The 24,269-nt window shown below is 38.4% G+C and overlaps 1 protein-coding gene across 5 annotated transcripts in view; it reads right to left on the bottom strand.

The window, feature by feature from the left end:
- Nucleotides 1-872: 872 nt before the first annotated feature.
- Nucleotides 873-24,269, bottom strand: part of zbtb34 (zinc finger and BTB domain containing 34) — an 83,996-nt gene continuing 60,599 nt past the window's right edge. For 4 of the 5 annotated variants that reach the window (XM_072565851.1, XM_072565852.1, XM_072565853.1 and 1 more), the window contains one exon: nt 873-7,271. In XM_072565851.1, the coding sequence (XP_072421952.1) occupies nt 5,717-7,246 (1,530 nt within the window). In that variant the 5' untranslated portion in view covers nt 7,247-7,271 and the 3' untranslated portion in view covers nt 873-5,716. Of the gene's footprint in view, nt 7,272-15,208; nt 15,228-24,269 lie in introns of those variants that run through there. The other variant, XM_072565854.1, reaches the window with a different exon arrangement.

Below are 24,269 nucleotides of genomic sequence, written 5' to 3'. Positions count from 1 at the left end.
CTCCTGTATTACCACTCTTAAGTTTCAAAAACTGAAAAGCAATCAAAAGGTGACAAACTCAGTTTCTTTTCTGAGAGCATTTTATAACAGCTAAAAATGCTCACCAAAACAGAAAAAAAAACTTCAACTATCCAGTTCAGACGCAGTCTGAAGGACATGACAAGATTAAAAATCCATGATGGCATTATAAAGAACCAGTTTTGGGGATTCATCAACACTTATATCCAAATCCAAGTCTGCATATTCTCAGTATTTCTCTTTGAAAAAACCCTTACATTATTAATATAAATACCAGAGATTTGTTTGTCATCTAGTAATAAAGAACTATACTCATGTACCTTAATAAATCAAAAGTTAAATATTAAGCAAGTTTCTTCTAATCATATTACAAATTACTGAAGTTTGTTTGAATTTTGCTCATTCATTACATGGCAAAGTGAGGTACTTGATCCTGGGAAGAATGAATAGGCAGACCCATTTAATCCATTATGTACCTCCCTGGTTAATATAGTATGAACTGTAACTGCATCATGCTTTCCAATGAAACAGAAGTGTCAACCAGTCTATATGAATCCCACAATCTATCTTCCAGTCATTTTTTAAACAAAAAAGACATTTTCACACTTCATCTTTCATTTCTCTTAATCAACAGACTGCACAAGCTTGGAGACAACTGTACATTGCTGTCACAGCTGATATGTTCACAGCAGTTGCTTCCTCACGATGCTTTTATGGCTTTGTGGCGTCTATGAAGCCTGGTTATACTTTGGGAAAAAAAGTGACCTTGAACAAAGTCAGCATGGGAGATGAACATAGATATTAATCATTCAATTTACCACACTACAAGCTAAGTGGAAACCAAACAGTTGGGGTTCTATAACAGCAAAAGGTTTATTTACAAAAACAGAAACTTTCCATTTAGTACTCTTCAAACAATACAAAAGCTGTTTACAAGCAACAAAATGGAAACACAGAAAAAAGGATTATCAAAACAATAATTAAGCAGCACTGAAATATTAATTGATCACAGACACAGCTAATAGGATAAGAGAAAACATATACTTTGAATAAATATTGATTGCATTCATGCTAGAAAATACATCCATAATGGCTAGTTATCAACTGTCAGAGCATCAGCTTTACATAGCTTCATTATTTCACTCACTCATGGATTATGGCCTGCTAAAGAAAATCTCCAGAGTTTTAATAATTGAACAGCACATTAATGTCCTCCCTAGATACTGACAATCTAGCAGCCATTTTGTAGTTCTTTGAGATCACATCCACAGAACTTAGAAAATTAACAGCTCCGCTTGCAAAACAAAATCTGCTCTGATGATGTCAAATCATTTCCCTTATATATAGCTTTGTTACTCTTTCTCAAAAAGCTCTGTTCTAACTTCTGCAATTGCTTCATGGAACAATAAAAAAAAGCTTATTGAGATATACTGCTTAATAAAACAGTGGAATACATTTTTGGTTGCTTCTGACACAATGGTCCTAAACAGATTATACACAGTAAATATCAAAATTAAAAAAATGCACTATATCATTTGAAAATAGCTTATTTAAAACTGTGTCTATTGTGAATGTGTGTTTATTGCACTAATATTGTCGGAGTCAGGGTGTTTAAGAAAAAGTGTTAGGTAGATGTCCAATATAGGCTCTGTTAAAAGTCTTTTTTATATTATATACATACAGCACCTTTTAAATGCTTAATGGCAGCTAATTTAACTACCTTCCTGCCCACCAATCCAGATTTGTATGTTGCACTATTCTATGTAATTGGTACCTGTGTCTCTGAACTCAGATCTGAAATTTACCCAAGTAATGCAATGAGTATGAAATATGTTCCTGCTTGTTTCTGACTTCACTGACAGTATTATTCCCATTTTTATTTAATGCAAAACAGGTTAACAATGAACATTTCAAATGTCATCTTATTATGATTTCCTTTGAGCATGAACGAGGGGATGGTTGGGAATTCATCGTTGCTGAATCCAACAAGCAATTCTGTCTGAGTTCAGGCAAAGTGCAATAGGGTGCCCATTTGGCATTGTAGCTCAGAGTCTGAGAAATTCAAAATGGCAGATCAGGTTAGGCTCATAAAATTTTAGCCATGCACAAAATATACTAGACAGAACAAAAATTTTAATAAGTCAAATTTGTGCTTGATCATGGTTAACACAGTTAGTTCTGTTTTAGAAATTGTCATGACAATTGCGAGCTTCTTCAGAAAATAAAATTCCAGGAATAAACTAAGAGACAAAATGACATCACCAGTTTAGCTCTTGATTCATCCAAAGTGTTAAATCAGTATGTTCTATTAAATTATAATGGATTAGCTGGATTTTAGAACAGATTAAAACTCTATAGGTTTCCTTAAAGATTACATGCATTCTAGAAAACATCAACTTCAATCATCCCGTCAATACTTTGGAGTTGACTAGAATTCCAGATTGATTATATTACAGGGTTCATATAAAGAATTTATATAAACAAAAATTTGAAACAGTACACACCCAAATATTATTTATATATAAAATTGTTAATGCTGGTTCAATAAATAATTCTAACCTGATCTAACAGCACCATTTGAGGGCAAATACCCCAAGGAAGGTAGGTGAGGCTATACATAACCACAACCCTTTTGGAGTTTGTATCCTCTTCAAACTTTAATAACCTGAAAATCTGTATGTTAAATGTCCACTGATCCAGGATTGATGGTAATCAAAAAGACCACAGTTGAGTACATACATTTCCAATATACAACTTCCATTTGAATACCAAAAAGGGATTGGACTATAACCAGGTAATAAGTAAACTGTTTAAGTTTAGTAGTACTACTTACTTTTTCTTAAACTAGAACATCACAGCATGTATATTATGGTCTGAGAGAGTGGATATGATTCCTAGATGATTCTATTACCTGGCTCGTATAAAGTAATATGGACTACAGAGTAATACACACCAACAACTTTCCTATTTGAAGATGGAGAAAATCTGTAGTTCCTCCATTCATTTTTAACTTTTGTATCTGCTGATACAATTTATTAGCTCAGCATGGTTAATAGATGTAGCATGTGTCCATCAATTTATTCAGTATTCTTGCAGATTAAAAAGGATGTAAATAATGCATTATTTGATTGACAGGATTGTAATGAATGATTAGATGAACTCATAGGTCTTCTTTTAAAATCAGAGATCCAAGTGCGAACAGTCCCAAAAATCTAGAATGAATACAGGACCAGGTAATTTTTTTCCAGGACTTATTGAGTATACACATCCTTGCAGAAAGCTTTTTCGTGATTAAAGTAAAACAACTTTCTCAAATAAATCTTTTATAAAAGTGTTCCAATTAGTACCGACTCTTTTCAAAAAGGTACAAGTTCAGCAATTTTTTTCCCTCTAAAATCATACATCAGAAGCCTCAAGGTATTCATTTATAGGCCAGATTGGGAATATATGCAATTATATCCTTAAACAAATAATTCTAGACTAGTTCATTTAGCATACCGCATACAATAAATGTATTCAAAAGACTATTCAGGAGGAGTGTGCAGAAGGGACATTTGCAGGGGGAGAAGGGTTATTTTTTTCTAATAAAGATGTTCTAAACTGATTTTGTGTGAACTGCAACTGTTTATAAAGTATCTGCAAGTCATATATTTACTTACTTTAAATATTAGTTTGATTAATCTTTGATCCAAAATTCAGCTCTGACGTGGAACTGAATTTAACTTAAAAACCTAGAAACTTCCCTACTGATGTCATACAAACTGACAGTCAACCTTCTTAAAGGGTCAGAAGTAGCTGAATCCAAGTGTTTCAAACCCAATGCAACATGAAAAGAAGTTTTGCAATGATCAAAAGACTAAGATTTTTAAAATCAAACTTAGTACGAGCATTTTTGCAGACACAATTATATTTAAGTGCTGGACCGAGAACACTACTAGCACAAGATACAGCATGGTAATTTGAAATATTAATTTCATAATTTAATGAATTGCCAATGCTATATTATGTTCCCATCAGCAATCCTTTAAATGAGTTAGCCTTTTAACAAGGACATGCAGAGAAGAGGGACTCAAATATTGGTTGAGACTGAAAGACTTTGATCACAGAAGTACTTGAATTGTTTGAATACCCTTCTATAGTAGAACATTTAAATCTTCTGCTAAGAATTATAATGTGCATAAATAAAACTGTTGTTGAATGGCAGATACAATGCCTACATCTATATTTTATTTTAAATATTGCCTTGATTTCTCTCCCTACAAAACTTCTAAACTGACAAAAGTTTTGTTGTTGTTGAATTTTGTATTAAAAACCTGGAAGTGCACCTACCAACAGAATAACCAAATGACCTCACTGAATAAAATGTGGCTCGGCAAAGTAAACATATAGTTAATTAAATCAGACTTCTTCGGTATAAATTCTAATTCCCTAAATGTGAAGATGAAAGAAGCATTCCTCAATAACCAAGTTTTTAAGAGCAAAAGAATAACAGAATAATTCCCTAAAACACAGAAGACACCACTGGAGAAGAGGCAATCCTGCCCCTCCACCAGGCCTACCATGAGTGAAAATAATTGCTGTCCACTTGACAAATGCCATTGCCCTGAAGATGCTGGGTACATGCCTGATCAGAGATGGGCGTATGCTAAAAGTCTAATCCTAAAGTACATTTAAGATTGCACTCATTTGACATGGATACATTTGATTATAAACCAAAGCCCGGAGGGCTTTAATATCAGTCAAAAAATGTGTGTAGAGGTCTCTTGCAAGAATGAATGAAATGATGTTTAAAATATAGTTTATCGGTGAAACTAGTAAATATGACCATTAAGCATTCAAACTATCCCACACAGCAGTATGAATGTAACACTGATCAAAGAGAGACTGGATGAATGGTGTACAATTTAATAGTGCAGGCTGAATCAAGCCAATTGTATAACAAAGTCTTGCTTGGTATCCATGTTATCACAGCTACAGATCCAGGATGAAATCTGACCTGAGAACGAGTTTTGGAATATTCTTAGAAGAATGTTACATATGGACTGAACAGTAGAGGGTGCTCATAATGTGTGCCAGCACAAACTGGAATCCTCAGTCAATTAATATTTCACCAAGTTATTGATTAAAAATAAATATCAAACTCATCACAATTGCCAAGTCTGATCTCTGCCAGGCTTCCAATGCTGGCCCATTGAAGAGTTCAATTCAAACCTTAGGTCACTACATTGTCTTTAACCTTCATTGATAAAATCATTTGTGAAATGGAACACTGGACTAAATAGCATTTCTCACTGCTGTGTGAAGTATTATGGATGCTTTGGCTGGTCACATGGACTTTTAGTTACTATAATGGTGCTTCATTGTATTATATCACGCACATTTCTTCCTGTTACCATAACTAATTATCCTGATCCTTCTCCTGAACATGGTAATTTATTTTATTTTTTATATTTATATTATACACTGTACCTTTAATCAGGCAAATACTATCTTTTCTGAAGTACTCAAAATTATCAATTTTCAGGAAAAATCGATACAAGAAAAAAATAGAACTTGATTGGGGAAAAATAGTAGTTTCATAACCAGAAACATTATATAAATGCTGAATACTGTGCTACAAAAAAAAAAACCCAAAATACGAATATTGTAGCATTATTTCTAGCTGTGCACGCTTCTGGCTTTGTTATGCCTAAGCTACTCATTCAGAAATATGTGACAACGGAAGAACATCCTGCACTGCAGTCTCCATGTTGGTTTCTTCTGAGGGAGAAGGTTCATCACCTTCTTTTTGTTCTATATGTGTGTCTGTTCGGTCAGGTGACTCGACTCGTCCTTTAATTTCAGCAGCGCCAGGATGGTTTTTCCTCAAATGTTGGTTCAGAGTGCCTTGGAAAGGGAAACATTTCCCACAGATCTCACAGCGGTATGGTTTATCATCCGTGTGCCCGCGAATGTGGTATTCAAGTTGGTCTTTCCGTGTGTATTTTTTCCCACAAAAACGGCAGACAAAAGGAGTTATTCCCATGTGGAGGCGCATGTGTCGGTCAAGGCTCCCTTTCTGGTTGAAGGATTTTCCACAGTAGATACAGATTAACCTTTGATTATATGGAAACCAGTGTTCCCTTGCATCATGGTCATGGGGATTACTCTCAAAACCTTGCCTGTTCGGCCCACTATCGCCATCAGAGGACTGACTAATCACATTTTGTCCTTCATTCTGTATCTGTATATTTCGTTTCAGTCGGCCTCGGCCTCTAAAATTACTAAGCATAGATCTAGAGGGACTTGAATTTGTGATGCAACCATAGGTTGTCGATAAGCCAGCTGACTGTGATGCGGGTTGAGATAGTGAGAAAGCCTGCTGCAGTACTGGTCCATACGAGCTGACATTCACCGCCACCATTCTGTCCACATGATCGCCATCTACCATTTCTGTATGATATCCATCATCACCCACAGACGAACTATCTGAACAACTTGGCCGATCGGATTTTTCCATTTTGACTTTGACCTCTGTAATCTGAGCGCCGATTGGATTAGTCTCCCTCACTATTAACTCTGCTTGTTCATGATCACCTTCAATTTGGATTTCGTGCTCAGAAATACTACCGCTGCTTCCAGGATCAGAGTGCCTCTCCTCCATAGTCCGATTCTGAAAACTTCGGTTTGGTGTGGCCTCCATACGTGGCTCATTAGCAATTGTTGTCTGCCGTACTTGACCATAATATGGAGGAGAAATTTCAACTGGATTTAAGAAGCGGCTATTGCTGTCCCTAACCCCATTGCGATTTCCCTGATTATCATCAGTACTGACAACTACAGAGTCAATACTCACAATACTGAATTTCGAGTGAATGCTCTCCAAGATCTGAGTACATTTGTCAATTATGCACTGCATCTGAAGAAAGCTTGCAGCAGTAAGAAAGCTAACAACATCTTTCAAGTGCAACGATAGTCTTCCAGTGTAACAAAATGAAAGTAACTGTTCAAATACATCTGGATTTTTAATAACTGATATTGATAAACCACTCATGGTGCTCAGTGCTGAATGATCACGGAAATATGGGGAGCTGGCAGCAAGGACAGCCTTGTGGGCTCTGAAAGGCTGACCCTGAATATGAACTATAATGTCACATAACTTTCCTTGTAAGCGTAGTTCATTAAGTTGGCTCAGGACACAGTTGCTATACTCAGGCACATCAAACTGGATATAACCGCCGTTATCCATTTCTGCTATCGCCAATCTTGAAAACCTGTGAGGGTCACAAAATGGAACATATAAAACCATTGTACACAATCATTAGGGAAATAAAATCAAACATTTAAACTTGCACTAAATGGAAATTAGTAATATGATGTCAAGGTATTAAACTGTTAAAAGGTACACCTTAAACTGGATAGTTCATGCAAACTAATTGCTCAGCTCTTAATTAGTACAAGAACATGTACAAATTACCCAGAAAAGAAAGTGTCTCCGAAATGTACAGCATTACAAAAAAGAATGCATGAGACCAGGTGAACAGCCAGAATGAAGCTTGAAAAAAATGCTGAAATGAACAAATGTCAAAGTAGAAGTAACACAAAATCAAGAGCAAACTGAAAATATTTTTTAGAATATTTAAATCTATCTTTTATAACTTGCAAGCAAAGATAATCTTTTGTTAAATATTGTATGTTTATGGTTAAGAATAAAGCTAATCTTTCCAAATGAACAAAAGCCACTTTTGCTGCAAGCCATTTTTTTTTTCCTGTTTATTTTTCCTAAATCCAAACTTTTGGACATATGTGAGGATGTATTCTAAAGATTTATAATGCTGCAAAATAATTTTGGTTTTATATACATATCATAATACAAATTAGGCTTGTCATTTGACACTTTTTTAAGCAGTGGCATGACAAAGTTAAGTCTTATGCAAATTCTGTCTATATTTGTGGGCGGCACAGTGGCTAGCACTGCTGCCTCACAGCGCCAGAGACCTGGGTTCAATTCCTGCCTCAGGCGACTGACTGTGTGGAGTTTGCACGTTCTCCCCGTGTCTGCGTGGGTTTCCTCCGGGTGCTCCGGTTTCCTCCCACAGTCCAAAGATGTGCAGGTCAGGTGAATTGGCCATGCTAAATTGCCCATAGTGTTAAGTAAGGGGTAGATGTAGATGTAGGGGTATGGGTGGGTTACGCTTCGGCGGGGCAGTGTGGACTTGTTGGGCTGAAGGGCCTGTTTCCACACTGTAAGTAATCTAATCTAATCTAATCTAATCTAATCTAATTTGTATCAGAAATGGCTCAGACCTGTTTTCTTTAATAGTGCAATTAAAATCAGTTTCTTGTGCTTTTAAAGGTGTTGAGACCAACTTCAACTAAAAGCCTGGATAAGACTCTTTTTCTTTGTAAGGTAGTTGGAAAAGAGAGATCACTTTATGCAGCTTGTGGTTAATATATGCATGAGGTTCTTTTGTTTTTATGCATTTATTCATTCATAGAATGAAGGAGTCTCTGGCTAGGCCAGTATTTCTTGTCCATCCCTAAATGCCTAGAGGACAGTTAAGAATTAGCCACATTGCTACGGGTCTGGAGTCACACGTAGGCCAGACCAGAAAAGGATAACAGTTTCCTTCCCTAAAAGACATGAGAGAACCAGATGGGCTCTTCCCCCAACAATTGACAATTAATTCACAGTCATCATAATTGCAGATTTTTACAGAATCCAAGTTCCACCATCTACCATGGTAGAATTCAAACCCAGTCCCTAGACATTATCTGGGTCTCCAGATTAACAGTCCAGCAATAGTACCGCTCGGCTGTCACCTCCTGTATTAGCTTAATTCAACCATTAGACCATAAGACATAGAAGCAAAATTTAGACCATTGAGCCTGCTCTGCCTTTCAATCATGACTGATTGTGTCTCAACCTTATACTCTGTTACTCTTGATCCCCTTGATACTCAAGAACCTATCTATCTCAGTCTTAATTATATTCAATGACCTGGCCTCCACAGCCTTCTGAATTCCACAGATTCTGGCTGAAGTAGTTTCTCCTTAACTCCGTTCTTTACTTTAAGGCTGTGCCCTCGGGTCCTAGTCTCTCCTACCAATGGAAGGACCCTTTTATGCCCACTCTGCTTTCTGCCAGACAGCCAAGCTTCTACCTGTGATAGCACTTTGCCTCTGACACCATGGGCCCTTATCTTACTCAGTAGGCTCCTGTCCGGCATCTTGTCAAACGCCTACTTGAAGTCTGGGTAGATAACATCCATTGGCTCACCTTGGTCTAATGTGCTCATTACTTCCTCAAAATATTCTAGCAGATTTGTCAGATATTACCTCCCCTTGGTAAAGCCATGCTGACTTACCATACACTTCCAAGAATTCAGAAATCTCATCCTTCACAATGGATTCCAGGATCTTACCCAAGACGGAGGATAGGCTAATCGATCCGTAATTTTCCGTCTTTTGCTGTGCTCCCTTTTAAAATAGGGGTGTCACGTTTGCAATTTTCTAGTCCTCTGGGACCCTCCCTGATTCTAGCAATTCCTAAAAGATCACCACTAACTCCTCCACTATCTATTTAGCTATCTTCCTTAGAACTCTGGGGTGTAGTCCATCTGGTCCAGGTGATTTATCCACCTTCAGGCCATTCAGTTGGTAATGGCCACCATATTCGGATCTGCCCCTTCACTCTTGAATATTTGGGATATTACTTGTGTCTTCCAACATGAAGACTGAGGCAAAGTAATTAGCTAGATAGGTGGCTTGCAATGCAGAGTACAGATCATTCTGCTATAATGGGACTGTTGTAACCCTCTGCAACCTCACACTATAGAAAATGCGCTACAGCGCAATGAGAAACTGCTACAGAAATCACACTGTAGAAGACTGCACTATGGAAAACCCAGTATTCCCATTCAGCAGAAAGTTAATGTTATGCAAACAATGACCAAAATTCATGAATCGCATTATAGCCAATTTGCGCTGACAAAACACGTGTTACAGAAGAACTACAAGTACCGTCAACAACATTCCTGCAATGGCTAGTGTTATCACGAAGGACTCTCTTCCTCAACCTTTCTCCTTCCTGAGACTCTCAGATTAAACCACCAACTAATGAGAAGGCAGCCCTATAGTCCAGTTGGACTATGGCAATTTTACCTTTCTTTTCAGTTTACCAGTGCAAATGATTATTTCAACTAAATATTTGAATGGCACCACAAAACTATACTACATAAAAAGTGCACAAGGTAGAAAATAAACCTTATCACATATTTAGCATTAGCATTATACCAATGCATCATAAACAGCACATCTAAAATTTAACCACAGCCTTGAAGAAACCTTGACTGCTAAACGCAGCACTACTTTAAATCTCTGTTCTGTTCAACTATCGCAAAAATTTTTACATAATACCTCAAGTAAAATTCTCAACTGAAATAGCTCAACACTGAAAGTTTACTGTTTGCAAAGTATAAAGGTTATATCGTATAAGGTATTTGCTAACTAGGATATATCTACACAGAGGAAGTTGTTGCGCCTCAGCAATGATAGCTCAAGTGAATAGTACCAAGCAATCTCCAATCAATTTAAAGTAGCCTGGCAGGCAGTTCTTCCAAATGAAGCAAAACAATTTCATTTCTGACCATTCATTCCCCCCCAGGGAATTCTGTACCATCTAGGTAATGTCCCATTTTTGATCAGCTTTTACTCATTGCACAGAGATTCAAGTTTGAGTTCTGAGGAAGGATCATTCGACCTGAAACGTTAACTCTGATTTCTCTCCACAAATGCTGGTAGACCTGCTGAGCTTTTCTAGCCTTTTGCTTTTGTTTCTGATTTCCAGCATCTGCAGTTCTTTTAGTTTTGATTCAAGTTTGAGGTTGTTCTCAGAACAGCGTTAGTTTTTTTTTAAGTCCTTCAAACTATCAAAATCAACTGCAGCTGTGAGCACTGGCAAAAGATGAATCATCAGGCAAAAAGAACATAAATAAATGCAAAATTAAACCATGTAGCCCTTCTCACCTGCTCCGCCTTTCAGTACGATCATGGTAGGTTGTCTACTTTAATTCTCTCACTATTGCCATACCCCCTAAGTTCAAGAAACCTGTCTTGCATAAGCACTTCTCCAAAGTGTCCACATAGCTGAAGTCTCTCATTCTTGACAACACAGTGAATCTTCTGCATAAACGCATTAGAAATGCGAACATATCCCTCTAGGTCTATCATCCAATGTGGCCATAGTTGATAATCTGCCTCAACTCTTTTCCCACCAATGTCCATATGCCTTGACCTCCTGAAGGCCAATAATTTGTATCTCAACCACAAATATATTAAATGGTGGAGCATCCTCAATCCTCCTAGGCAGAGGGTTTTCAAGACTCACAACCTCAATTTCTCATTTCAGTCCTAAATGATTGGTGCCTTATCCTAAGCCGTACCCACTTGTTCTAGTTTCCTCAGCCAGGGAAACAACCTGCACATACCCTGCCAAGCCACTTCAGGTATCCTTCATTCCTATGCATTATGCTGAATTTCTTACGGTAAATCATAAGACAACTCTCGCACCTTTGTAACCAATCTATAAATTTTTATTTGTCCCACCTCCAATATAAAAAATTCTTTAGATATAAAGGCTCTATGTATGGTCTAGCAAAAATCCCAGCATGACTTCCATATTCTTGTAATCTAATGCCTTTGTTTATAAAGGCCTACATGCCACGTGTCTTCCTAACTGCTTGCTATACCTGAATGCTATCTCCGTGCATATCATTTGAATGCATCCAAGTCCATCCAAATATCTTTGACAACTACTTTTTCTATTCTGACCACTGGTTCACATTATGCTCCAACTGTAACATTGTTGCTCACTCAGTAACCTTTCTATATCAGTTTGCAGTCTGTGCTCATTCTTACTTTCAGAGTTATATTAGCACTTGGAAGCAGCACAGAGAGATATGGGGAGGAGGCAAGTGTCCAGATGAAGATGATATAATCAGAATAACCATAAATCAAAACACCCTTTTTCTTTGATAATACTCTCCTTGAAAGAGATAATTAAGAATGTCTTTAACACTCCTTTTAAGAGCATCAGAACAAAGCAGGAGTAGGCAATTCAGCCCCTCCAACTGATTCTGCCATTCAACTTGATCACAGCTGATGCTACCTCAACATCAACTCCACTTTCCTGCCCTCTCACCATAACCCTCTAACCCATTACTAACTAAAAATGTCTATCTCTTCCTTAAATTTACTCAATGCCCCAGCATCCATGCTGGAGTAGTGAATTCTATAGATTCGTGATCCTTTTTGAGAGAAGTAACTTCTCATCTCTGAATTAAATCTGCTGTCCCTTGTCCTAAAATTATGACCACTCATTTCAGATTGCTTTTATACTATTCCTTTGCAGTATATGCCAAAATTCCATTTGCCTTCCTTATAACCTGCTGTAAATGCTAGCTAGTTGTCGAATTTTGGCCCATTCACCGAAGGATGTCTATTTGTAATTTTTTTTTTAACTGCAACTTATTTTAGTGTCACCTGGCCAGCAGTAGATTAATAACTTGAAAGAGGCCTGTGTTTCCGAACAACAAAACTACAACGTGTAGGCAGAGGTGTTATGTAGGATGGATTATCAAATCTACAAATTAAACTGGCACAGAACAAGATGCACAAAGGACAATACAATGCTTCCACTGTGAGCCACGTCAGTCAGCAGAAACATGTTTCCAACTTCAATATAAGGTCCCATCCAATATTAAGTGTCAACATTATTGCAGTGAGAAACCAAATAGATTTAATTACAATTAAACTGTCTTGAAATTAAACAAATATTGCACACTCACTTTCTAAAAAAGTTTTCCTCATATATTTTTTTACCTTTAGTTTTATGATATGCAGTTAATAATTGGCCACAAGTTAACTTGCCAATAGATCTGACCACCTGACAAAGCAATTCCCTACCCCTCACCGACACCAACCCAGCAGACCAGTTCAAGTTACAACTCAGGAAGGGAGAAACGAAACAGAACTGAAATCCAAATGAAGTACATTCATAGCACAATACCACAATAATTAGCAAATTGCTAAAATATCAATTAGGTTTACTATAGACTGGTTAGCCTGACCTCGGTCATTGGTAAGGTTTTAAGAGTCCCTTATTAAGGATTAGACTATGGAGTATTTGGAAGTGTGTGGTAAAATAGGGTTGAATCAGACATCTGCATCAAGGGACATTATGCCTAACAAATCTATTAGAATTCTTCAAGAAGGTATTGAGCAAGTTATAAAAAAGGGAGACAGTGAATGCGATCTATTTGGATCTCTAGGCGGCCTTTGACAAGGTGCACACAGTGGCTGTTAAACAAGAATCCATTGTGTTAGGGGCAAGGTTCTGACATGGATAGAGGATTAGTTGACTTAAGTGTGTGTTTTGCACTTTGGCAGGAAGAATAGAACCATAGACTATTTTCTAAACGGGATGGACTTTGGAAATCTGAAACACGAAGGGACTTGGGAGTTCTAGTTCAGGATTCTCTTAAGGTTAACATGCAGGTTCTGCTGTTGGTTAGCATTCACTTCAATAGGGCTAGAATACAAGAGCAGAAATGTACTGCTAAGGCTGTATAGGCTCTGGTCAGACCAGAATATTGAAAGTAGTTTTAAGTCCCTAATCTAAGGATGAATATGCTGGCACTGGAGGGGATCCAGAGAAAGTTAACAAGAATGAACCTGGGGATGAAGATTTTGACATATAAGCAGCAGTTGAGGATTCTGGGTCTGTACTCCATGAAGGTTAGAAGTATGAGGGTGGATCTGATTGAAACGTACAGAATATTGAGAAGCACGGATACAGTGGATGTAGACAAGATGTTTCCATTAGGAAAGACTAGGACCCGAGGGCACAACCTCAGAATAAAGGGATGATTCTTTAGAACAGAGATGAGGTGGAATTTCTTCAGCCAGAGGGTGGTGAATCTGTGGATCTCATTACTAAAGAGAGCTGTGGAGGCCAAGTCATTGAGTTTATTTAAGACTGAGATAGATAGGCTCCTGATTGGTAAGGGGACCAAAGGTTACAGGGAGAAGGCAGGATTAGATTAGATTAGATTACTTACAGTGTGGAAACAGGCCCTTCGGCCCAACAAGTCCACACCACCCCGCCGAAGCGTAACCCACCCATACCCCCTACATCTACATTTACCCCTTACCTAACACTATGGGCAATTTAGCATGGCCAATTCACCTGGCCTGCACATCTTTGGACTGTGGGAGGAAACCGGAGCACCCGGAGGAAACCCATACAGACACGGGGAGAACGTGCAAACTCCACACAGTCAGTCAGGAGATTAGGTTTGAGAAACCTATCAGCCATGATCCAATGACAGAGCTGAACTGATGGGCTGAATTGTCTAATTCTTCTCCAATATCCTATTGTCTTACAGTTCTTTCTTGATACCTCAGTGGATACCAGCCTCACCCTGTATGTAACTTCGCCACAAAGATCAGAAAGATCTCATTCAAAACCTCATGTGTTCTGGCTTACCTTACCTAAGCTGGGACACTGCTTAAGTCTGCCAAAATTGTCCAAGTGTCCCTGACCTGAGGAGATGAAGAACAAACTCAACCATTTGTTGACAACCCTGGTGGAAGTATGCACATGGAATTTAGGTAATTGGCCTCTAATTGGACGCACAATTCTGTAGCTTACAGATTCTCATTTAACTAACCTCACCGGAGGAAGGAAAATCACTCAGATTAGTTAAAAATGTAATGGGAAACACAGGGAGAGAGAAATTTGGGGAAAAATCAACTTACTTTATAATCTTTTTTAAACTGACCACTTTACATTTATATGCTCAAAGAATGACTTAGTTTCATTCACTGACAGTGCCTTGCAGATGGCTCTCTTCCAGTCTTGGTGAGTCCCTAGTTGGCTGGAACAGACACTTTCATAGGCTCTGTTACAGCTAGTGCAGTAGGTGGTCATGGAAAGTGGTGGGTGGAGTATTGGTATCGCAGTGCACTCCTTATACTGTTTTCACTTGGTCTCTGCTTCTCCCTGACAGCAAAAGTGCTCAACACCTTTACGGATGCACTTTGGACAGTCTTGGGCCAATGATTCCCAGATGTCTGTGGGAATGCTGCACTTCATCAGTGAGCCTTGATAGTATCACTGAAGCACTTTCTCTGTCCACCTGGGGCTCACCTGCTATTTCTGAGCTGGGAGTACAGCACCTGTTTGGGGAGTCTCACATCAGTCACTGCAGCCGATCAAAGGTGGTCAGTGCCTCAACGCTGGAGATGTTGGCCTGGTCAAGGACACCAGTGTTAGCGAGTATTTTTTCCCCCCAGCAAATTTACAGGATCTTCTGCAGGCAGTGTTAGTAGTACTACTACAGAGGTATCCACTGTAGACTGTTTTATATTTAACATGCAGCCAGCTTCACAATATTTGCACTGCTGGAAAAGCTCTCATGGCACAGTTTCAGTGTCCCTGCTTCTGAGCTTCTACTATGCCTTCGAAGGCCTGATCAGACTTGGTATTACTGCCTCTACTGTAAAACAGCATGTTGATGCTCACTCATGGAACTGTAATCAGCACCTTAAAAATAACGTAGACATACAAAGATTGTATTGGAATAAAACAAAACAAAAACTGATAATTGTTCTAAATTGTTAACCAGCTTGACAAGGGTCATGAAAAGTACTGTATACACATTTGCTGTGATCACATAGTCCTCAGAAACAAAATAGGCCAATCTTCAGGAACATAATTTATTTTTCGAATTATTATCCAGAATTCATGTATATTGTAAAACAGAAAAGTGCACGATTGGCATTCAAGGTTAGATCCATGTTTCAAGTTAGATTGTTTATGTCATGTGTTATTAAAAAGATGGTTTCTGATCATTTTTCATCACTTCAATAATTTTCTTTTTTTTTTGCAGTATTTAGTTATTTAAGCAATAACGAAGCAAAGTAATTTTGTTTTTACCATTAAAAAAAATAGCTTTGTCATAGTGATATACAAAGTTGGATTTAACAAGGCCTATCCAACTAACACCAGCTCTATGAAAGATCAGTACATAATGCAATTTCCTTGCCTATTCCGTATACTTTCATATTTTTGTTTTCAATTATTTACATGCTTAAAATAGATCATAGATTCTGATTCCTCTCTTCTATACAAGAATTTTTCTCCTAATCTTTCCTTTGGCAATGATCCTGAACACAAAACATGACAGCATTCAAGCATGTAATGAGCAAGTTAGTTACCGAAGTATTGACCAGTGGCAATAGTTTTTCTGTTTACTTTAGCAAAACCATTCGAGTTTTAACATTTATCAGATCTCCTCTTAACCTTCTTTGTATGGAACAAAGGAGCCCTAGTTTCTCATATGCATTTTCCTCAATGAAAAACTGAAGTATCTTCTCTGTGGGCTTGACATCCTTACAAAAGTAGGGCACCTAAAGCCAGACGATGTTCTAACTGTGATACAAACAAGTATATGGCAATTTTGTGTTGGCTTTTGTTTTTGCATTCTTCTGTCCCATTTATAAAATGTTACGTTCTTTAAAGATTCAAATGCCTCATATATTGAAGACTTTGGCTATGTGAACCCTAAGTCACTGCTCCTTTCTAACCATGTACTGTATGTGTCATTTTCTCTCTCAGTTTTATTTATTTGCATTAAATTTCATCTGATCTTATTTCTCTATAGGAACTCAGTTTTATTTTCTGAAAATAAACCTGAAATACTAATGTTTACTGAATCACAACCATAGAAGTAGCAGGAAAACAGCCTAGATCCCTTTAGTCCATTAAATCACCACTCTTCTTCTAATAATTTCCTCTCAACCTTGCTGCTAGATTCTCTTTAAACAGCATGTGTATGAATTTTATTAAACAAACGGGCCTCCGCTTAACAAATGTTCTCTGAAACATCCACTTCATTTCCTTTATCAATGTACTTGTTATTTCCTCAAATAACTCAATTAAACTGGTTGAACACAACTTTCTTTTGTCAAATTTATGACAGTCACCTGAAATTAATCCACATTTGTGGGTGAGAATAACTTTCTCCCCCAACACATTGGCCCCCAGTCGCTTAACAAATACCAGATTAGACAGAATACCGAACGTCAGCTTTCTGACAATGCTATTTTGAATTGACATGTTGTTATGTTGGCTATCCTCTAGACCTCTGTCACAACTAAGAATGCTTAACAGATGGTGCTCAAACCTCTGATTAACATTTCTTAGCATCCTAAAGAAACATGGTGCCCTTTTGCTCGATTTCTCAAGTTTCCCCCAATTTTAGTTCGTTATCTAGAATTACATTAACACACACTCGTGTGAAAACGAAGTACCTAATTACTCACTTGCATCATTGTTATGCCCTCTCCCTCTTCTTTTCTATTAAACTATTCCTTGTGTTAAAAAAAAGTGAATAGACTGCGGCATTGCCCAAAATCAACTATGAAAATAAGCTTGTAACTTTAAGGGAGGTGAAGAGATGAAAGAAACATGAGAAACTAACTCCAAAGAGCCACCTAGTGATCAGTACATACAACTGGTGATAACTAATAATATGATTGGAATGGGAAAGTTGGTAGAAAAATTAAATGTCGGCGTAAAATACATCCTGACAACCGGAAATCAATAAATTATGGATAGGTAGCACATGCTTCTTGCTACCTGTCATGTGGATATTTCTCAATTTTCTATGCTTAATTTCCTTGTATTAATAGGCTAGAATGACTTTAAAAAAACATTTTAATTCAAATTTCTCTGCTAATCCAAAGAACACTATAATTTGTGCTATGTCACCTTAAATTACTACAGCGTGGAAACGAGGAACCAGTCGATTTGTGTAAATACTTCACAAAAATTCCCAGTGCTGGGAATACATGGATGGAATATTGGATTTTTAAAATCTTTATAACTGTGGAGGGTCTGCAAAAGGAGTAAACCACAAGCAGGTGGTGGGATTGACCAGCGCATGAATACTCTTATAAGGAAATGGCTATCTTGTGGGGAACATTGACTCAAACAAACATTTTACATTTGCAATTAAAACTTTGCATCCCTGACAAGTAGCCCGAAAACCAAAAGGGATCCAACCCAGAGCCTCTTTTCCACCTCTGGCTACACAGCTGATCGAAGATTCTGATCCACGGAGACAGGGTGTAGCCAAATGGGCTACTGTGACAAATCATCCAGTATTCAAATCCATCTAAACCATCGACACCTCTTTTGGTTAGCACTGCTGCCTCACAGTGCCAGGGACCTGAGTTCGAATCCAGCCTCAGGCACCTGTCTGTGCGGAGTTTGCACATTCACCCAGTGCCTACGTGGGTTTCCTCCCACAGTCCAAAGATGTGCAGGTTAGGTGAACTGGCCATGCTAAATTGCCTATAGTGTTAGGTGCATTAGGGGAAAATATAGGGTAGGGGAATGGGTCTGGGTGGGTTACTCTTCGGAAGGTCCGTGTGGACTTGTTGGGCCAAAGGGCCTGCTTCCACACTGTAGAGAACCTAATCTAAATCTGATGAAACCAATCGAGCCCATAAAGGAACATGAATGAGATAATGAGCCTGGAGATTGGCGCAAAGATATGAAGAGGCCCTGCAATTGGCATTTACTATAGGTGGTGATCAAGGGTGTGTGGAAAATGTGCTTGCAAAGAGTGTGGAGAAAGAAATGGTGGCGAAACTCAAAGAATATTGCAAACAACCACACCAAGAAGAAGAAACTAAGTCAGACAAAATCCAAGGTAACAACAAAGCTGACAGACACTAAGTCCTCTGGGAGAACTGAGGTGAAGACAACCAAGCAGAAGTAAAGAAAACCAAGTACTCACCTGGCAAAATCCAACATGTCTAACTGCTTCAGTGGACTCAACCCAGCCTGATCAGCTGCACAGCAAGAAGTTCTTTACCACATTTGGGGTACGGTGAGCCAGAACAACTGCGTCTGATAAATCTCACAACTGTGTTTAAATTGGGACCTTAGAGTCCCAATTTAGTTAGTGGGAGACAGGTGGTATCAGTGCGTATTGTTGTTTTACTTTTTAAAACAAATATTAATAAATAGAGATTCTTTGCCCTCAAACGATTGTCTGCTGCCTTTTCATTGCATCCTGATTAATTAGTCCAATGCTTAGAACCAAGATTAGATTCCCCAGAGTGTGGAAACAAGGCCCTTGAGCCCAACCAGTCCACACCGACTCTCTGAAGAGTAACCCACTCAGACCTATTTCCCTCTGACCTAACACTATGGGCAATATAGCATGACCAATTCACCTGACCTGCACATCTTTGGGACTGTGGAAGGGAACTGAAGCACCCCGGAGGAAACCCACATAAACACGGGGAGAATATGCAAACTCCACACAGACAGTCGCCCACAGCCAGAATCGAACCTAGGTCCCTGGTGCTGTGAGGCACCAGTGCTAACCACTGAGCCACTGTGCCACCATGCCACCCCAAAAGGCTGGGAGTGATTCAAACTGCTTAGCAGTCAGAGGTAAAACTAACAGAAAACCAAAATCCCAACAACTGCTGCACAGCATACTGCCAAGACCTGAAAGAACAATTCGCAAGAAAGATTGTGAAACATTCTCATCCTTTGCAATGGTCAAAATGTAGCTTTCTCAATTTCATTCGGGCCTTTAGGCATTTATTACTTTTAGGCAAAGTTACTCCTGCATAAATGGCAAAAGAATTTATGGGAACTCAGCTAATCATTACGATTTGAAATGTATAATCTGAAAGGGAGGTAAAAGCAGACTTAATAGAAATTTTCAAGAGGCAATTGAATATTTACTTGAAGGACTAACTTGGTGCTATGGGGGGGAAGATTGTGTGTGATGCTAAATCAGGTAGTGCTTTCTACGTGCAACAGACAAAATGGTTTTGTTACTGTAAAGTTAAAATTATGTAGTCCCGTGTTTCTTTTGATACCTTCTTGAATTGGTAATTTTAAGACCTGGAATACGAACTCATCTATCTCAACTACAGGCAAAATCCAGAAATTGGTGAAATAATAAAATTATTGTATTTTATTATGGTATAAATTATGGTATAAAATTTTTATTCTTACCAGCACTTTCCACTAACTCCACAACCCCTAAGTACTCCTGAACCTTAGTTTGACATTTAAGTAAAGGAGCATATGACATATGTATGCAAATCTACATTAAATTGGTACTTTGACATCTCAACCATATAGCCTTAAGACTACAAATTAGATCTCAGGCTATTACAATGCATACTCTACATTCCATGTGACCATGAGCCACTTTTCACAATGTACAATGCCACTATTGTAGTCATTTTCACACACTGGCTGCAAGCAAATGCTATGTTTCAACTGAAAGAAACAGAATCCTTTATTGGTGCAAGATCAAAACACTGGTGAGGTTAGCAATCTGAAACAAAATTGAAAAACGCTGCAAACACTTAGTAAGTCAGGCAATATCCGTGGAGAGAAAAATGGGAATAATGGCCTTTCACAGAACTGGAAAAAGTTTGAAGTGTAACACAGTCTTGAAATATAGTGTCAGGAAAAGTGGACTGCTGAAGCAAGAACAAAAGGGAATGTCTATGATAGGCTGAAAGACAGGATTCAATGGATTTCGGGACAAGGCTAGGAAAGGTGGGAGCGGAGTGGGGTAGGGAGCTAATGATGGGACAACTAATGATATAAAACAGCAGTATTAAATGGGAAAAGCAATTAATATTTGCTGTCCAAAATATCATGAACTGTGGCTGTAGTCCAAAACTATTGAACTCACTGGTGAGCTAAGGCTGTGAAGTGCCTAATTGAAAAAAGAAGTGTGGTTCATTGAGCTTCACTGGCACCATGCAGGAGACCAAGGACAGGGAGGTCAATGTGAGAATTGAGTACAGAATTAAAATGGGACAACAGAAAGATCGAGGTCTCATTTGCAGAATAAATGGAGGTGATCCATAAAACAATCGCCCAGTCAGTGATTAGGTTTCCCAGTGTAGATGAAGTTACATCATGAGCAAAGAATGCAACAAACTACATCAAAAGTACTACAACTTTCAGCTAAAAGGTGTGTTTGGGGCCTTGAATGGTGGGAACTGAAAAGGCAGGTGTTACATTTCCTGTGCTGGTACAAGAAAGGTGTGCAAAATTTAAGGAGATTTCCTTTGAGAGGGGAAGGTAGAAAACAGGAAAGTATACGGGCTGGTTAGCTTGATGACCATGGGAAAGATGTTAGAATTGATCATTAAAGAGATTATAGCTGCCCAATTAAAAACCTAACATAACTGGAAATAATCAGCATGTGTTCAAAGGGAAATCAGGTTTAAACAAATTTATTAAGTTCTTTGAAGAAGTAACTTTGCATAAAAGGAGCTGTACATTATGGATTTCCAGAAGCACTTCTATGGTGTCACATCAAAGATTATTGTGAAAAATAAAGGCTCTAGTTTAGGGGGTTACATATTAGCATGGATAGAAGATCGGCTGCCAGGCAGAAAGTAGAGTATGCATAAATGGGTCTTTATCTGATTGGCATGATGTGACAAATGGAGGCACACAGGGCCTCAATGTTTTACTATTTACATCAATGACTTAGATGAGGGGAGCAAAGCCATGGTACTAAATTTGCAGACGATGTCAAGAAAGGTAGGAAAATATGCTGTGGACACGATATAAGGAAGTTGCAAACAAATAATAGGTTGCATGAGTGGGCAGAAGTCTGGTATAATGCGACAAAATATGAACTTGATCACATTGGTAGGAAGAATTTTTTAAAAATTCGTCAGACAGAATGATGGCAGAATTCTGAGGTGTTCCTTCGAAGGTGTTGTGGTATGAATCACAAAACATTAGTATGCAGGTATGGCACATAATCTAGAAGGCAAATGCAATGTCATCTATTATTGCAAGAGGAATTGAACATAAAAACAAGGACATTATCCTTCAGTTATACGGGGCATTCGTGAGATCACATCTTGAATAATGTGTGCAGTTTTGGTCTATTTATTTAAGGAAGGAAGTAAATGTATTAGATGCATACCAGAGGACTTTTACTATAATGTTTACCAGGAATGAGTGGGTTTTCTTATGGTGATAGGTTGGACAGGCAAGTTTGTTTCCACTGAAGTTTAAGAGTGACGGGTGACTTGATTGAAGTGGGTTAGTTCAGTTGGCTAGACAGCTGGTTTGTAAAGCAGAGTAATGCTAACATTATGGGGTCAATTTGCACACTGGTTGAGGTTACTCTCCTTCTCAACCTCACCTGAGGTGTGGTGACCCTCAGGTTAAACTATCCTAGTTGCCCTATGGTCTGGTAGGACAATAGTGACTTTGCCTTTATAAAATCCTGAACTGTCTTGACAAGGTGGACATGGAAGATGCTTTCTCTGATGATCAGTCCAGAACTGGAGGTATTGCTTTAAATTTAGGGTCATCCTTCAGAGCAGAGATAAGGAGCATCTCCTTCTCGGAGAGTTCCATAACTTTGAAACTGTGCCTCAGAAAATGGAGGAGGGAGGGTCATTGAATATTTTTAAGGCAGAGGTGATAGATTGTTAGGCAGAGGAATCAAGGGTTATTAGGGTAGCAATGAATGTGGAATTCCAAACAAACAGATCAGCCACGATTTTACTGAATGGTAGAGAAGATTAGAAATGCCAAATACCGTAGTTGGATTCTGCACCTATTTTGTAAGCTTGTTGAACTTGTATGTTGGGTAAAGCCACCAAAGTCCCAAAGGGCTGTTCTCTCAAAGAGATAACTGGTGGTGAGCTTAATCTAAGGTTTACCAAGCTTCAGGCAAGGAATGAGGCACGACCTTCAAGGTGACCTCAACAGGGAAAGCAATTGAATTGCATTGTAGACATCACTCTGCAGCACAAACTAGCTGCCTGTTCATATGTTAGAGGTATGCCCAGTTAGAGCCTGGAGAATGACTGGAAATCAGTGATAATTCATGGTTCAATGGAGGTAGGAGAAGGTATCAGCAAATTATTTTCAACCTCCTTAAAAGGTCAATTTGTGAAACAAGAGGAGGAGATTAAAGTGAATGCATGCAACAGAAGAATTTGACCAGCCAACATCATGCCTGTTTTCCCCCAGTCAAAAGATAAAGGGGGCAAAAGTCCACATTGAAGTCCATGTGTAATATTAATTGTGAAAATTGGGTTTGTTCTATTTTGGGGCAATGTCCCAGCTAAAGAAGTGGATTAGAGGCAATGGAAGAAAAGCTCAACCATACAAAGCTCAAAATTCATCCTTTGCTCAGGAGTGATCGCTGGGGACCATGGAGGTGTAGTCTGAACAAAAAGACTCAGAAGTTGAAGGTGGAATGCGAAAACACTGTCTTTTCCAATGATACCTTCACTCTCACACATTGAGTCCTTTGCATCTTCCTATCATGTCTTAAATGTTATGTGTTGCTGCTTGCAAATGCATGATAAAACTTATGCACAATGCGAGTAATGTCTGCAACACTGAATGAGATGAATGCAATCTTTAAAGTCATGTGACACTGGTGTGGCGCATAGTATCATAATGCAGAAAGCAGTGTATGCTCAAAATACCTTTCTTGGTTGTCACAATATACAGTAAACTTAAGTTGAACACAATAGCATGTTTCTGCTGATACAAAGCAAAAACAATAAGATATCTACCTGTCCAAACTATATTTATTGGAAGCGATGTAAAGGAAACAGGACTGGTTGAAACTATTTAGTGACAAAGTTAGCATAAACAGCAACTGCCATGTGCAATTACACTGGAAAACAATGCAATGCCAAAACCCTTTTAAAAAATCCTTATCAATCTTCTCCTCTGAAATCACTAATTCCTTGCTGATAATATTCCATTCCAGTAGCAGTACTCGAGCTGATTTTTCATAACACAAAGTATTAGTAGACTACTTTATTTTAGAGGTCGATCCCAATTCTTTCTTCACCTTGTCCTAGACATGCACAACTTTAGCTCAAATCACAAATCATTCCCTTTTCCTACCTGAAACTGCTGCCATCTTTTGTACTATTTTTGTTGCTGGCACTTTAATCAGTATTAATTGACCGAACAGACACCAGAATTCAGGCTATCATCTTCCTTGTCCAAATGATCTACTTTGCAATGGGAGTTAAAAGTGTTACATCGTCTCCATTGCTGTACCATGACATGGACTCTTAGCCAGGATCGATCCCTAACTTTACAGAATACTCGCTATCCACCTGAAAACAACTATCGGTAGTTATGTACATTGCATATC

Source organism: Chiloscyllium punctatum, chromosome 49 (assembly GCF_047496795.1).
Source record: "Chiloscyllium punctatum isolate Juve2018m chromosome 49, sChiPun1.3, whole genome shotgun sequence".
In the NCBI taxonomy this organism is placed as follows: Eukaryota; Metazoa; Chordata; class Chondrichthyes; order Orectolobiformes; family Hemiscylliidae; genus Chiloscyllium; species Chiloscyllium punctatum.
This window is presented reverse-complemented; position numbering and strand designations above follow the sequence as displayed.